Below are 17,906 nucleotides of genomic sequence, written 5' to 3'. Positions count from 1 at the left end.
GTTTATCGTTTTTACAGTGCAAATATTTGTAATCAAAATAATATAAAGTGAGTGCTGTACACTTTGTATTCTGTGTGGTAATAGAAATTAATATACTTGAAAACGTAGAAAAACATCCAAAAATATTTAATACATTTCAATTGGTATTCTATTGTTTAAAGGTGCAATTGTGATTAATTTTTAAAATCACAATTAATTTTTTGAGTTAATCACATGAGTTAACTGTGATTAATCAACAGCCCTACAATTTACACTAACATCTGTCCCTGCCAAGAAAGAACATTAACATTTTCCAGCATATCCTAACCTTACCTCTTCTGTGCTTCCTGTTTACTGCGACACTGCTCACAGTAGTATTTATATTCACTGCATAAAGTCTCAGTATTACTGAACCCCCTGTGGAAGTTGAGAACAAAAAAATGAATTACAAACATGTGGGAACCTTAGTCACACCCTCTACTTATCATTTTACCATCCTATTATTATCTGCTATCACAGAAAAGAAATATACCACAGATGAGGATTTTTCTCAAACAAGAATATCCCAGCCACTGGTTTTAACTTGTCCCAGTCCCATGTTGTGGGATCTAAAATTCTAGCTGAGGAAATTTGGATATAGAGCCCTTCAGAACATGAACTGACCAGTATCTGATCAGTCAGTCAAACCGAAGGGTAGAGCACACAGCAATATAGGCTGTCATGGTTTTGGTTGTCCAATTATCTAGTTCACATCTATTGTGTGATATTTGAGGACATGTACAAAAATTAAAACTCATTAACACTTGCCAAAGTTTGCCCACAAAAGCACATAATCCCCCCCCCCCCCCCAACTCACTCATCATTAGTGCCGTTATCAGCTATTAAAAAGCCAGGTCCAATGAATGCATCTTGCATAGTCCTGGGTTGATAAGCTTGGGCTTTGACAAGCTATCAGAGAGTTAATTCTAAAGCAGAGAGCTGTTCAACAAGAATGCCCTGTTGCCTGCCCTCAGAAGCTCAAGAATTCTTTAATGAAGAGCAGGAGCATTTCAGCAAAATGCAGCAGCAGGGTGACAAAGTAAAAATGTTTTGGAAAAAAAAAAAAAGAAACATGAACACTTAGTTTTGAAAAACTCTGAACACATGATGTGGTATTAACAGCCTTAGAAGACACAATTAAATGGATAATTCTTACAGTTTTGGTAGACTTTCTGTATAACAGGATCTTGTGCAGAATTCATTAGTTTACGGTAAACTTGAGTCCTAAACTGCTGCACAACTGAATACCTAAAGTAGCCGCTCCATTCAGACTATGTGCAGATGTGGTTCTTCCAACCACATTCCTTTTCATTTACCTTAGGCAATGCGTAATTGATGTATTTTGTTCCACATCAACCGATAGGTCCAGGAAGTCCTCATCTTTGCTACTAACCTTAAAAAAAATAAATACGTCATTGCGGCTTGAAATCTGGCAGGTTTAGAATTGCTTCAAGTCTCTGAAATGGTACAGATGTTGTGATTCCAAGTAGGAAGCTTTAGAGTTTGACAAATGTATAAATGCAGTACGAGGGCCTTTCCTGCACTACTCGAGAAATACTGAAACAATCTGACGTGTAGGTCTAGTCCAAAAAGAGACTGTAAAAAAGGAAGCTTCTTGTACAATGTCTTCCTCATGTGCCTGCAAGTCATATCTGCCTATTTTACTGACAAAACCAAGTTTTTACCATTGATGGTGCTCAGAAGGCTAGAGAGGCTTTAAAAGGATTCTATTCTACTTTGTACAGCAATACAATTATCTGCCATATTTCAGACTCTTTAGTACTGGGAAGGATATAAGAGACAGAAAGAACTGGATTTTCAGACTCTGGGGTGAGTGATAAGGCCCGGCTTTCAGGAAAACATCTTTGGACTCGTTAGTCAATCACATTTAGTCTTAAAATCCCTGAGAAAGAACCCCATTTGGTGCCATTTTTGGAAGGTTCCTTTTTAAATCATACAAATAATTTAGATTTAAAGTGCTGACTAGTATTTGGAGCTATTTGAAAAAATGTTGCTATCCAATATCATACTAATTTTTCTTTTCCTCACAATGGGGCTTTCATTTGTTTGAAATACTGTTAAACCAATGATTACATGGCTAAGTACAAATTCCCAGCCCAAAAGTGGTTCTTTCAGTTTCAGTCTTTCTGATCCTTCCTTTGTTCTCAACACAGTGATTATGGATTAACAAGAAACGTAATCTTTTGACTTGAAAACACTTGGTTAAAACACAAATTCAGGAGTACCTTTCCCAGACTTGAAGAAGAGGTCTGTGTAGCTTACAAGCTTGTCTCTTTCACCAACTGAAGTTGGTCCAATAAAAGATATTACCTCACTATCCTGTCTCCTTAACATTCTGACACAAACATGGCTACACCACCACAGCAAATTTAGCACTAAGTAAATGGTGAGTAACTCTTGTGGAAACACAACATACACTATGACTGTCACAAGAAATTACAACAGGACAAAAAGATGGCTCCTATCAGCCAGGTGCAAACTGCTTTGGTGGAAATGAGGAGGGGGAAGGAAAGGACACTGCGCTTTTACTAAGAAACATACCTTAATGAGTACTAGTTTGAATGGACAGCTGATACAGCCATAAAATAGGTTAGGTTCAATTTTTAATCAGAAAATGTTCAATTTCATCTACCCTAATAAATGAAAAATTTTGTTTAGAATTAGGGAAAATGGTCCAGTGCCTTTGAAAAATCAAATAAAGAGATGTTTTGTTTTTCAACATACAGCTTCACAGTTAAGACATCTGGTTTCGTTGGTTAGTGTTCCCTGGAAGATTTCATGGACCCATGTCAGATCAGTTTTGTCTCCTTCCTCACTCTCAATGCTGCCATTCTGGAGTTTGCCATTCTGTTTCTCCTGTTTTTTCTCTTCTTGTAGTAAGTCAGCAATAGTGTTTAGTAGATAGTTTAGGAATTCATGTGCATCTTGCTGCATATAATTATCAAATAACTCTGGAAAGGAAACAGAAAAGATTGGGAAGAATGAAAGAGCATAACAATAACGCTATTGTTAAAGCACAAACTTTATAAGGCCACTCTGCTTTAGTGAAGCACTACACATTCTTCTCTCTCTTCTATAATTTTTAAATTCTTTTAGCCACTGCTATTAGTTAACAGTATTTACCTCTCTGAAGATGCTATATGAAACAGAGCTGTAATTATGTAGTTCTAGCAACAGTTGTTATGGACTTCAGGTTACGCGCTCTCCTACTTCTTGGCTCCCAGGAGGAAGGTAGCCTTCTGAAAATTAGTTACGCTCCTTAAGTTAAGGGAGGCTGGCCTGGCAAACATGTAAAATTGGCTTCGGTTGATTATTTGGGGAATAAGGGTAAGAAGAGTATGTTTAGATGTGCTGCAAGGGACCACTGGTACATGAAGGCCAATATCTTACCTCAGGAGGAAAATGAAAAAAATCCTATAAATCAATGATAATTTACAATCTCTGATTGGGCTTGAAAAGATAACATGAACAAAGTTCTTCGCAACTAGTCCTGGGAAATAACCACTAGATTCCCAGTACGAAGATAGAAACTGATTACCTATTACTTTTTTCTTGCCCTGAGTAAAGGAGAGAAAGAGAGGGTGAGAGTGACTTTAAGCCACATCTGAGCTTCCCTAATCTGGCCTTAACTATGCATGTACCCAGTTCATGGTACAATTTAAATCATTGCTAATGATGCTTTAAGTTGTAATGGCTTGTTACAGACTTCTGTACTGGCATTATACTAGCACAGAATAGCCAGGGTATCCAAAGCTCTGGGCTCCCTACCCTCTATGTGACTGGCCGACATCAGGATGGGATCACTAAACCAGATGAAAACCCACCTTAAATAAAGATACTTTACAGGGACCATCTACACACGCTTCATACTACACAAGCGGTGAAAATCTGTACGACATAAATTGGGGCATGAACCTTTTAAAACCCAGTTAGTAAACCTTGCCAAATGCCAGTCACTAGATACACTTGAAAAGAGTTTGGGTTACTTAAAAATGTGGAGCCTAATATCCTAATATTGAAATTTGATCAGGTACTTCAGTTATTCATTTACCATTTTCTTTCCTCAACCGGGAAATAAATTTCTTAGGTGGGATGACCCCCACCTTCTTCTTTTGTGTGGCAATGCTGTTAAAGAGATCGGAGAGGCACGTAAGGAGGCTTTCCTTCTTCCGGGGCTGGACCTTGTATGCCAAAACTTTTTCCCGAAACGGGCGACAAAAATAAAGTGCCTGTAGAACTGAGTTGCAGTAGCAGGTATTGCCAAACTGGTTAAAACAGAACAAGACACATATTTCCATTATTACATCTGTTAAAAAGAAACCAACAAAGAGACACTGAGGAAGCTAAGGACAAAAAGAGGAGTACAAAAACTAATATATAGAGAAATATTTTTATGAAATTAAAAAACTCCATGACTGCTTTTCTAATTGAGACATTCCATCTGAAATGCTGGAAACCTAAATCACAACAGCACAAGAATCAAAATGTGAACGACAGATCATGACAATTTCTTTGTCTGAACAGAGTGAAAAATGAGATTTTTAAAATTTTGTCTAAAGTTATATAATTAAGGAAGGTTGTCTGCATAAGATTTTTAGCACGATAGACCCATCCAAATTTTGGTGTTCTGAGCAATCACTTATTGTGAAGGTACTGAGAACTGACATTTGTAATTCTGGCAGAGCAACAGACTAATGATCTTTCTAATTAATTATCCATATGTTAACTAGTGAGGAAGCCTATTTTTATGGAAGATGTTACCATGGCCTTTTAAAAAACGTTAACTGTTAAGAGTAGGTATCCTCAATAGTTATAGTAAGGAACATTCATAGCACTAGGAACATCTTAAAAGTAAAAGAAAACACTGGAAGGACACTTACTGAATTTGCATTCTTTACAACCACTTAAGAGTTTTAAATGAAAAACATACAAAGGTTCATCAGTCAAGATATTTTTAAAAGTGACTTTTGGGACAGAACTTGATAAACCCCTTGATTTTCAGAGGCCCATCCAAAGTGGCTCATTTTGGACATGCAAAAGCTAAGGCAACAGAGTCACTAGCCATGTTTAAAATCTTGGCCATAATTCCCATCGGATAGGAGAAACTAAAAGTAAACATTAGATTGAACCGCCTTCCATCTTGGAAGCCCAGATAGTGTGTAAGTAAATTTTCCTCAAACAAAGTTTCAGTTACCACAATTCTTTATCAAAGACTAAATTACAGTATCTGGGTAAATTGGGCCAAGTATCTTACACCTTTTAGAAAACAAGGATCAAGAATGGTACATATTAATGAATAATCAGTATGTGCTGTGGATCAAATGGGAAATTTTAGCATTAATTATAAGAACTAAATATCAAAAGATTAGCCTATATTTCAGGGGATTGAACTAATAGTAGTGGAGTTTTATCTGGACCTTAAAACACGTCAATTTAAAGGTGTCATGACTGACAAGAAGAGCAGCTGGGTGGAACAGATTCTTCATTATAGGTTCTGAAGTAGTATTCCTTTCTCTCATTTCCTATGTACTATGTTAATATAATACCTTTACCAAACTTATCAAGGATTTGGATCAAAGCAGTTGTTATCTTAACTGCAAGTTTTTTTCTGTGGTAATTTAGTTAGTATTAAAATTCTATTTTATTTACACAAGCAACCACTATAGTTAATTTATTGAGGGGAGGGCTATGTGTATAGGGGATAATACAGTGAATGTCTGCTAAGAAAAGGCTATTCCAGGGTTTGTCAGGCAGGTAAAACTAGTGAGTGACAGCATGATTATTAGTCCTGCACAGGACTGAAGCTGCAGTCACTGATGTGAAGAGGTGCTACTGAGAGACCCAAGACCATAACCTGGAGACAAGAAGCAAAATGACAGGATGGCAACTGGTAGCATCACTGTATCCCTTCAGATCAGTTCTATTACAGTATTGTAACAAGGTCACAATAGGTGGATTCAAATTTTATGTTTGCCTGTGTCAGATATCAATATGCCTTTTGAGACAACAAGTAAGTAACACATTAAGTATTTCCTGTTTACAATGAAATATTAGCAAAAACACATGATGCAGCGATATCTAAGAGCAGCTGTTCTACATCTGCCATATCTGAAGGCTGTGTCATTAGAGGACAGGGCTGATGATATGTAATGTCTAGAGGCAATGTGTCCCAGATTGCTTAACAAGGAGGAATGCTTAAAATACTGAAAAGTTAGATGCTTTTATACAATGACATGAAATAGTTCATTTCTGGTGGTATGGTTCCTTCTGTTTACAGTAATTTGCACAATTTATTTTATAATGACTGGATTGTATAACATTGTTTTGGCTTTTTTGAGTAACAATCAATGATTTCCGGTCTGCCTGTCCTGAGAATTTTCTTGTAAATGAGCTCTGCATCTCAAGAGCATTCTGGGTGAAATATTTTAAACAACCATAATTAACATACAAATAAACCAACTGTAGAATACTGATAATCATATTAAGTGATACTCTGGGAATATGGCTACAGCATACGCCAGAATTCTGTATAATTACTGTAGCAGAACGATTGCAAGTTAAATAGTCAATTTTCTGGCTGAGAGAAATATAAAATTAAAATTTAATTCATGCAGCTCAAAAGGTTACAGCCTTGTCATCCTTATAGTTGCATTAACATCACTTTACATGGTACATGAAATGAGGAACCATGGTTTAAAATTGTTAGCTACATGATCAAAATAAATATACAAGCTGAACAAACATTTAATTTATGTTTATTCTTAGTCCATCTCTTTAATAATAACCTATAAGTCTAAATAACCAGCACACTCATGAAATCTGTAGATGATACAAAATTGGCAAGTGTTGACAACACCAATGATGACAGAGAAATAATGCAAGAGGACCTGGAAAGACTGGAAACACTAGCACAAAAGAAAAATGAAGATCTTTTGGAAGAATACTAGCTCATATATTTGGAGGGGGGGAAATCCCCAAAACATATTTAATGGGAGGCAAAATCCTAGAAACTAGCAATACTGAAAGAACAGGAGGTTAATAGAGGAATTGCTGTCCATTACTAACCTCCAGTTCTTTCAGCATTGCTAATTTCTGGGTTAGTGAGTTTACACTGTGATATGGCAGCAAAAAGGTCAATGTGGTTTTTGATGGTACACACAGAGGAATCAGATCATGCATTTAGGGATTAATAATAAGAATTTTAGTTATAAATTGGGAACACATCAGTTGGAAGTAACAGAGGAGGAGAAGGACCTTGGAGTATTGGTTGATCACAGGATGACTATGAGCCGCCAATGTGATATGGCCATTAAAAAAGCTAATGCCAGTTTATCAATGATCAGGCGAGTTTCCAGCAAAAAAGGAGGTTAGTACGTTATAAGGCACTGTGGAACCTCATCTGGAATATGTGTCATTCTGGTCTCCAATGTTAAGAAGATGAATTCCAAACTGAACAGTTCAGAGACGGCTCTAGGATGATCCGAGGAATGGAAACCTGTCCCATGAAAGAGACTCAAAGCAGCTTGCTTGTTTAGCCTACCAAAAGAAGGATGCGGAGGTATGCTTGCTCTTATACAAGTATATCAAGAGATTAATTTAGGAGGAGAGGATTATTTAAGCTTATACATGTGGACACAAGAACAATGGGTATAACGGAACTAGGAAGTTTTTAGACTCAAAATTGACGAGGTTTCTCAAACCAATTAGAGGGTGAATTCTGGAACAGCCTTCCAAGGGGAGTAGTGGGGGCAAAAACATATCGGCTTTAAGACTAGCTCTGATAAGTTTTGAAGGACGGTATGATGGGATAGCCTAATTTTGCAAATGATCTTGATATGAGCAGTAATTGCCATGTCTGTGATGGGATGTTATACGGATGGATCTGAGTTACTGCAGACACTTTCACTGGGTGCTGGTGTGGTCTTGCCACACGCTAGCTCAGGTTTACTGATCGCCATATTTTGGGTCAGGAAGAATTTTCCTCAGGGCAGGATTGGCAGAGCGCTGGAGTTTTTCACCTTCTCTGAGCGTTGGGCATGGGTCACTTGCTTGAGGATTCTCTGCAGCTTGAGGTCTTCAAACCACAATTTGAAGACTTCAATAACTCAGACATAGGTTAGGGGTTAGTTATAGAAGTGGATGGGTAGGATTCTGTGGCCTGCTTTGTGCAGGAGGTCAGACTAGATGATCATAATGGTCCCTTCTGACCTTAAAGTCTATGAGTCTATGAGATCACAATGTGTGGAATTAATAGGTCTTGCATATACAACTCTGGTGCGATTAACTATGTTGCATGCAAAAGTGCAAACACTTTACAAACACAAGAAAGCACATAACTCAAAGAGCTTGTATTAGAATTTCAAGACAAAAGTAGTAAAAACACCAACAGTGAAGTCCTGGCCTCACTGAAATCCATAGCAAAACTTCTGCTGACTTCAAGATGGCCAAGATATTACCCCAAAAGTACTAAAGAACTCAGCTACTGACCTTGCCCTCACTTGTATTACAGAGAATACACTTTCTGAAATAAACATTACTATGATAACACTTAACTACACAATTTTAATAAAAAAACCTTTTCCATTTATTCATGTTGTGTAACAGCTCTTTGTCTAGTCAGTTTCACTGTTTCTTCTTTACAGTCAATTTCCCCTATGGGAGCCCACACAGCAACAGGAAAGTTGTTTGTGTCTTCTGAACAGGAAAATGTCATTGTATAGCCACGAAAAATGACTAGAGGATTCAGGCCAGTACATAACATGAAATTACTTTTAACTAATTTTTTAAAAAAATCAAAACACATGATTTTCAGTTTAACAAATCCTGCTTAAAACAAAATATTTATCAAAAATGCTAACTAATTTTAATGGAATTTAAAATCATTTTAAAATTACTCCTCTACAGAGAATTCCCATCAGACTGCACTTGGAGGACAGAAACCTTTTAAAATTGAAAATGTTATAGTTTCACAATAGAGGATTATAATCTGAAGAGGAAAAAAACTGTTCTGCAAACCTTTTCAGGTGCTCCAGATGACTTTTCACTTTATCAAGAGGACTGAGACCAACAGGAGGGGAAAAAATGAGGTAGTGAGGAAGGAATTTTTGATAGTGAAGTAAAAATGCAAAAAAATTATCAAAGGAAACAAACTACAGATATTAGACATATTTTGTCCTTTTGAATATTGCATGTGGGTGGTAAAAGGATTTTTCTCTATTTTTAGAAGGCAATTTTTTCTTCTTCACACTATTTATCATTTCAGTATATAAGCTACAACAGAACATGCCTTCCATATTTTCCCATTATGATACAAATCTCAGAAGCATTGGAATGGCCATTAACACAACACTTAAGGAAGATAATTCAGTGCGTTTAGATTATTGAGTGACTGAGAACATGATCTGCTACGGACAAAATAAAAATCAAATAAATCAAATGTGTTCACAATGTGCAGCTGTAAGCAAGCAATACGTTAGTAACTATATTAGCACTATTCAGTATATTAGGTTGTTTCAGTTCTGAGGTGAAATGTGTGTCTAAATGATCCACTAAGGGAGGAAGAGCTAAGTTTAATTTACTGTGAATGAAGTTAACCAGAGCTATATTTTTCACATAAAAAATGAACTATGTCCTGTGATAATTGTAAACATTTCACTTTTTTACATCGTATTATTAATAAAAGGGTGTGATAGATTGAATGTTACATTCACCTTCCTTATCCAGAAGCATTAATCTGACATCCTAAACATAAGTGATAGAATAATGTTGCATTCTTTTCACAATCCTTAATTTAGTTATAACATTGCAAATTAGGCAATTTTTATGGCCTTAGAGGTCTTAATCATACTGTAAACACGAAAACTGACTGAAGTTATGGCAAACAGTTGTTTTAAGCCGGAGCTCTCATGAGGATTCAAGCCTGAAAAAACGTTCATTTCTATACAAAGGGAAATGACTTAGCTGGTATTTTTCTGTATTCTCTGATCTTTCCTCAAACAGGACTGTCCCCTCTAAGCCCATACGAAAAACATGGGATTTGAAAAGCAAACAGCTTTTTTTGGTTTGAGCCTTTGGGACTAAGACCCACCCAAGTAACAGTTTAATATTTGATACATCTTCTCTGCTGGACAACCATACTCTGCTTTTATCTAGCCTATGATCTAATGGGCTTTTCTGATCCTATATTTAAAAGTGTGCCCAAGAATGAATGTCCCACAGAATTTTGTAATCATTAACATTTTCTATTTCACTACAGTTAACTTTTAAGATTAATCTTTTAGTTAAAAACAAAATTTAGCATGCATGTTACAGGATGTAGTGCTTAAATAGATTTCTACTTTGTGCCAGAACAACCCATGTATAAGGTTCTAAAAGAGAATCCTGTCAATTTCAGAATAGGAGGATTGAAATAGAAAACAGCATTTTAAAAATAGTAAAGAAAATTCACTCACATTGACCAAGCCAAAATAATGTTCATTCACAGGAAACTGTTCAGGACCAATCTCTTTCTCCAAAGCAGAGGCATTGGCGCCCTGGGGAGGGGGAGGGGGAGGGGGACAAAAACAAAACCCCACATATGACTACTAGGAAAAAACTCTCTCTCAAAAAAAATCTAATATTTCTATTAAAACAAAGTAAAACAAAGAGAGTGAGAATGGAACTGTTAATTAAAACATTTTATATTATACATAAGGGGAAGTGAATGTAGATGTGAAGTAATGCTTTAAAATAATGCTTGTTGCTTAGATTTCAGGGTTCAATGAATACAATTTTTTAAAATCTCTTTCCATGATTCTTAAGAAATTGCGGGATAAGACCACTGGACCAGACCTAGCTGTTAATGTAATAGGTCCTCTTTCATCAAAAATTAATTCAATGTTAGACTATTTGTGCATTTCAGATTTTAAAGAAGGAAGGTAAAGCAAGTTAATATGTACCTTGATGGAAGACAGATATTGAACTTTGCTGTACAATCTTTTAGTGGGTCTAAAATTAAATTGCAACAATTTAGTTTTACAGAGAATGTACTGGACTCCTGCATACTAATTCAAATGTTATCTACAAGACAGTGATGTGTGCTTGCAAGGCTGGAATCATCATGGTAGCATGGCACATTTTTGTTCAAATGTTTGATTCTACTTTATTTCTAGAACCTAACTGAAAACTAGAACACAACCTTAGCAATGTTGGTGCAACTAGCTCTAGCATAGTAAGCTTCCAGCAAGGGTGCTGGGGACCAAGGCAGTGAAGAACAAAAACGGTTTATTAATGCTGGACAATGGAAAAGCAACATCTTTTTTGGTTTATGTCACTCTTGTAGCATTAATTTTAAAAATCAAAGAAACTTTAAAATTTAAACCAGAAATGTAGCTCATTTTCAATATTTCCAAAGATATTACAAATAGAAAAAAAGTATGTGAAAACAGTGAAGTACTGGTCTTTTTTAAAAATCAAACAGTTGCAACTGCCATATTTTCACAACAAATTTTAAATTTTGAAAAAATGATTTTATAACATTTGAGAGTTTCAAGAGAGTGTAAAAATATAATTTATCGCTCCCTCTTCCTGCCTCCCACCGATCCTTCAATGTATCTGCATGGATCTGCTTGTAGGAATAGGACCTAAAACATTATTTGCAGTTCGCTATACAACTCCTAAAATAGCAACATAGTATGGACACTTCATTTAAATTCATTTCATATTATCAAGATATCATGCTTTCATCTTAAAAACTCCAGTTTATAATACCCCACTATGGGTTTATATTTAAAAGAAGATACTGTTTTATCTTGGGGTGAACATCAAAACTACAAACTACTGATCAAACTGAGAGATTTTTGCACTTGAATCTATACAAAAATTTGCTAGACAAAAAAAAAGTTTTTCCACATTCACTAAGGAGATCTGATTAGTCAGTCATCCAGGAAGTTCATTTAAATTTAGTGGAGCATGTGCTATAAAAATAAACAAGGAACTCAAAATAAATTCGCTATGTAGATGGATTAAAGAAAACAGACTGAAGGGCAGGAAGAATGATAGGCAAGATGGGTACCATGAGAGAAAATAGATCTTTAAGTGGAGGAGTGTGCTACAGGAAAGGAACAGTGTGTCTCCCTGAATCATCCACTGAGGAAGTCAAACTACACGAGAAAGTGGATTACCAGAAGACACTACCTATGAAAATGTATGTGAAGACTGCTGAATAATCTAGAACTGTGCCTGTCAGTTGCCAGGTTCCAATTTCAAATCTTCTGTTAGCATCCTATTTATAGCTCAAACAGCATTTTAAGGCATCTGAATCACTAATGGCAAGTGCTTTTCTATAGCTATTTTTTTTTAATCTAAAGATGCTCAGACATGCTTTGAGTCCTTTTAATAATCTCACAAAATCTTTTCAATGCTGTTCCAGCTTTTTTAAATAAATGTAACTGAAAGTGAAAATTAAAATATTAAGTAAAAAACTGTATTAATGAACTCTGACATTTGCATAGTTGAAAATCATAAAAAATTAGCAAATGCAAAAGGTGATGTTCCAGCAGAAATATTCATTTGGCTATTTTGCATATCCTTTAAGTTTTCATACGTGATGAACAATAATAAAACTAAAACTGGCCTACAGATGAGAAAAAAATTAGGATTGTATCTCTTTTGCATCTTTACGATGTATAAAAGAACACAGAAAGGATTCTCACCCCAGCTTCCAAGGTTTTAGTTTCTGCTCATATTTCACATTAGAAATTCAATCTTTTCTGCTCTGTTGTTCCTGGAAAGCATTACTAAGAACAGGTAGGATTAAGACATTAGAGATCCAGTCTTTACACGGTGGGTATATCTACGCTGCAGGGACTATACAAGCATATCTACACTACAGGAAATATACCAGTATAGCTACAGCACTGTAGCTATGCCAGCATAATCTGGTAGCATAGATGCAGCTTACACTGATGTAAGGGGTTTTTCTGTCAAGGTAGAACACCGTCTCCCCAAGCAATGGTAGGTAAATTGACAGAAGTACTCTTCCATCAACCTATTTGCACCTATACTGGAAGTTAGGTCAGCATAGCTGCATTGCTCATGGGTGTGGATTTTTCACACCCCTAGCCAACAAAGCTATGTCAACCAAAATTTTAAGTACAGACCAGGCTTAAATCACTGAAACCTTGAAGAAGAATTAAACAAAACAAAAAGTTTAAGTATACTATTGCTCAGCCTTGCAAAGTGCCATTCACCCATTTCCCCACAGTTAGTAATGTTTTTAATGAACAAGTAAATGCTATAAGCATTTTTATCATCAATCACTAGGACAAACGATGGGCAAGTAACTTGGGCTGTTACATGTTTACAGTAACTTTGTAAAGCTGTTGTGACTACTTATAAAAAGTAGAAAACTTACTATAAAAAAAATCTAGTTTAACTAGAAGTATGGAAACTCTGCAGTCAGATTTCTTATTTCAAATCTATAGGGAATGACCTAGATTGAAGAAATAGAAAGGAATCACAAAACATAAGAAGCAACATGATTTGTGATAAAAATTGGTTAATACACGGTTAGGAAACTTAGATTTTGACAGATTTACAAATGATCCTCATCATACACATGCATGATAGATCTCTAAGGTCTTTACTGTAGGATGGTGATCCTGTCACTGAGAAACACACAGAGAAAACTAACTAGGTTACTGTTGAGGTGTCACAGCCCCAAATTTAATTCCAAAAACTCATTGGCAACAGTCCTAGGTAAAACCGGACCTACAGGACACCAAAATGTTTACACTAAAATCTTCAAAATGTTAGGGTGCAGAGCTACAACAGCCAGACAAAGAATGCTGAAGATTGTGCAATAACCTGGGTCATTATGTTATTAAAATATGATGCTTCTGAAAAGCTGAAACGAAACAGTTTGTCCCTTTAACGCTGGGATTTCAGAGCAGAGATCATGTTGTCACTACTTCTAATAGTTTGCAAATTAATTCTACAGTTAGATGACAAATTTGACTGCTTAAAAGTAGCCAAATTGCTACTGCACTCATTGTTTGTGGCATAATTGACCTCTATTAGCATAGCATTTGCTACACATTTTTCAAAGAAATCAGATCAACTGAAATGCTACGAGTTTCAAACATCATGCAATTGTGCAAATCGGATTTTAAAATGTAATCTGATGGAGCAAGCACATAGTCATGCTCACAATGGCAAACTGGGGAAGGGAAGAGATCTCCCCTGCCCTCTTCCCCTTCTTTCCCCCAATAAAAAAAAAACCCTAGGTTGTGTAAAAGTTTAGAACTGTACTTGGAAAGAATAAATAAAGAGACAAGACTTCTGTTTTATTTTTTAACTAGAGAGCTGCCTCAGGACAGACAAATATTATCTGGTCATGAAGAACAGTACCTTGTTTCCAAACGTAAATACCGGAAATAGGAAGCTCTTTACAATTCAAAATCAAACTAAAGGGTTAAAAGTGCAAAAATTATTACAAACTCTTACCATAAATTGTAATTTGAGAAGTTATAACTGTTTGTGCTTGCAGGAAATCTACACACTGGGAAGCGTTATATATTCCATATATAGACAGTAATACAATAGTTTTGAATTCTACAGTGATAAACACAGGGTGAGAATTTACCCTTGATCGGATGGCAAGCTGTTTGCTGGAAAACCAACAGTGACTGTAACACCTATAATGCAGAAATGCAAGATTTTGTTTTACTTAATATACATGATTCAAGCTGTGTATAGGGGATTAGGTTTTAACTACAGATTATAAACAGATTTACTGACTGTTTGCAAACTAGTCTGCTTCCCAGGCTACTGATACAATTCTGATTAAGAATGACTCAATCAATCACCTTAGTACTCAAAAGCTGACAGTTAAGCCTAGTTAAATCAGATTCAGAATCTTAACACTGGTAATTCACATGTATCATGTTACCTTTTAGAACACACCTCTACCCCAATATAACGCGGTTATAGGGAAACAAAAATCCCTACCGCGTTATATGTGAAACGCTGTTATATTGGGGTAGCGGTGGCAGGCCTGCAGCGGTGATTTAAAGAGCCCGGGGCTCCGGCAGCGAGGACCCCCCAGCTCCTTTAAATCGCTGGCGGAGTCCCACTGCCACAGCCCCGGGGTAACAGCGGCAGAGCTCCAGCGGTGATTTAAAGGACCCAGGGCTCCCTGCAGCAGACGAAGCCCAAAGCCCTTTAAATCACCGGCGAGCCCTGCTGCCGCAGCCCCAGGGTAGCAGCAGCTGCAGGGCTCCGGAGGTGATTTAAAGAGCTCTGGGCTTCAGCCGCTGCGGGAAGCCCGGGCCCTTTAAATCGCTGGCTGAGCCCTGCTGTTGCAACCCCGGGGTAGTGGCAGCAGGGCTCCGGCAGTGATTTAAAGGGCCTAGGGGTCCCCGCAGCAGCCAGAGCCTCAGACCCTTTAAAGCGCCGCCTGAGCACCAGGGTTACCGCACTGTATGCGAACCCATCTTGAATCGGGTCATGTTATAGCAGGGTAGAGGTGCAACATTTAATGGAACCAAATACTTTTATTTAAATCTGGTTCTCCTTGCTTTTTGGATAGGAACTCTGTCTCCCACCTCTCTTCCTCTTTCACTTCTCAGCATGCTTGTATTTCAGAGTAACTCCTTTATAGTATAAAGAAAGCAGTTAGGTGGACAAGATTAGAACTGATTTATTATCCCCTAGCCCCAGGGGCAAATAATTCCTTCTATACAGCTTCCAAAAGTACATCCATGAGCCTTGGAGTATGTCCATGGAAACTTGCAATATAAATACTTTATTCTTAAGAAACTGTTCTGATACTTTGGTTCAGAGAGGAACTACTGTATAACTTTCTATAGCTATTTGAGCAGGAATTAAACATCAATTGTAAATTCACCAGCCAGCATAAATCTTCCAGCTGAAGGGTTGCCTGATTCTAAGAATACATCCTCTTGGTTTTGACTAATGTGGTGATACTATTTACACCACTTGACAGTCAGAAACAATGCACACTCACTTGTCCCCAGCAATTTCTACCATATTGCAAATCCTATGGAGCTCCAAGGAATGGTAACAATCTGTCCTGATTGAGACCTCCCCCATTCTGTTTTATTCTGTTATAAGAGCACAAATATTGTCTTACAGTTTGATACAACGCCCGCTGAAGTCAATGGAAATCTTTCGACTGACAGACTGGCTTTGGATCAGGTCCCTAGTGTTTAGAGGGACTGGAAACTTGAATTTTGGGTTCCTTCAACTTGCTTAGTTCATGGTATTGGACAAATCACCTAACCTTTCTGTGCCGCAGTTTATCCATCTGTTAACAGTGATAGTTCACCATACTTCACAGAAATATCATGAAGCTTAGTTATAACCTGCAAGATTTTGCACAGGAAATACTAATCTACACGTTCCAAGCAATTATTTCTTTCTTTGCTTGCAAGTAGGGGAAATACTGCCATCTGCTAAATTGTGACCAAAAATCAACATAATCTGGGGATAATATATATTCTACAATAGTTGCAGCAACTACTGCCCAACAAGTACTGCTCATGGATATCACTAACATCTACATTAGGGAGCGCCTGCCTAGAATGAGTGTTCTTAGTTCTCTGCCAGCCAAAGATTATCCTGTTAAAGGGGACAAAATTAATTATAATAAATAGCACATTACTCTTGAAGTGACAGAGCAGAGCCCAAGAAACTACAAGGCAAGTTCATCTATATACAATTTAAAAACTGATTTAGGAGTTCTGACATCTGGAAACCCATCATGGAGTATCTGGAGAGAGGAAAAGAGCAGGGTCCGCCAAGATCTGTACTGAGACCTGTGCTGTTGAACATCTTCATAAATGATCTGGAAAGAGGTGTAAACTGTGAGATGGCAAAGTTTGCAGATGATACTAAATTACTTAAAATAGTTAAGGCCAACGCTTACTGCAAACAGTTACAAAGGGATCTCACAAAACCAGGTTAAATGGGCAACAAAAAGGCATATGAAATTTAGTGTTGATAAAGGCAAAGTAACATACGCTGGAAAAAATCTCAACTATACATATAAAACAATGGGTTCTAAATTAGCTGTTACCACTCAATAAAGAGATCTTTGCATCATCATGGTTAGTTCTCTGAAAATATCTGCTCAATGTTCAACAGGAAAGAGAGACATAAGACAGAAAATATTATAAACCCACTATACAAATCCATGGTTCATCCACATGTTGAATACTGCATGCAATTTTAGTCAACCCATCTCAGAAATGATATATTAGAATTGGAAAAGGACAGAAAGGCAACAAAAACTCATTAGGGGTATGGAACAGCTTCCATTCAAGGAGAGATTAAAAAGACTGGAACTGTTCATCTTGAAAAAGAGATGACTGTGGGAGGACATGACAGAGGTCTATAACACCATGACTGGTATTACTCCTTGAGGAATTCTGCGCCATTGTGTGCATGCAGAATACATGTTCCGCGCAGATTTCGTTGCTTCCCCACAGAAAAATGGCTTTCTAATGGGGAAGCAAAGGGAAGCCGCAAGAGCAATCATGAGCCGCTCCCCAGCAGTGTGGGTGCATCATTTCAGGTGCCAGGAGCAGCTAGCAGAGAGGTAAATCACTGCGGGGGAGGGCTGGAGATGCCCCAGCTAGTGGCTTCTACCCAGCTGCTAGTCCCGCTGGGCAGCAAGGGACTTCCTCTTCCCCTGCAAGGAGTGACCAGGGCTAGGTCAGATCCACTCCTAGAAACCTCTCTGGCTGCAGGAAGCTCCGCATTCCTCTACTTCCTGCCTTCATCGCTCCTCAGTTGTGGTGGGGTAGAGTCACTGTACAGGGAGCTGCTTCCCCGTCCGCCTAACCCCCTGTGTGTCTGGACCCGCC

At 37.4% G+C, this 17,906-nt stretch overlaps 1 protein-coding gene across 3 annotated transcripts in view; it reads right to left on the bottom strand.

The window, feature by feature from the left end:
• The window catches only part of LOC116819795 (ubiquitin carboxyl-terminal hydrolase 12-like), a 50,581-nt gene that overhangs the window by 13,838 nt on the left and 18,837 nt on the right, over positions 1–17,906 (bottom strand). For 2 of the 3 annotated variants that reach the window (XM_032771794.2, XM_032771795.2), the window contains exons 2-6: positions 10,491–10,571; positions 4,091–4,304; positions 2,764–2,990; positions 1,335–1,411; positions 313–396 (exon numbers count right to left, since the gene is read on the bottom strand). In XM_032771794.2, coding sequence (XP_032627685.1) covers positions 313–396; positions 1,335–1,411; positions 2,764–2,990; positions 4,091–4,304; positions 10,491–10,571 — 683 coding nt within the window. The remainder of the gene's footprint in view (positions 1–312; positions 397–1,334; positions 1,412–2,763; positions 2,991–4,090; positions 4,305–10,490; positions 10,572–17,906) is intronic. The other variant, XM_075068786.1, reaches the window with a different exon arrangement.

The sequence above is a fragment of the Chelonoidis abingdonii genome, chromosome 8, assembly GCF_003597395.2.
Source record: "Chelonoidis abingdonii isolate Lonesome George chromosome 8, CheloAbing_2.0, whole genome shotgun sequence".
Lineage (NCBI taxonomy): Eukaryota > Metazoa > Chordata > Testudines > Testudinidae > Chelonoidis > Chelonoidis abingdonii.
Note: the sequence above shows the minus strand (reverse complement) of the source record. Positions and strands in the feature narration are given on the sequence as shown.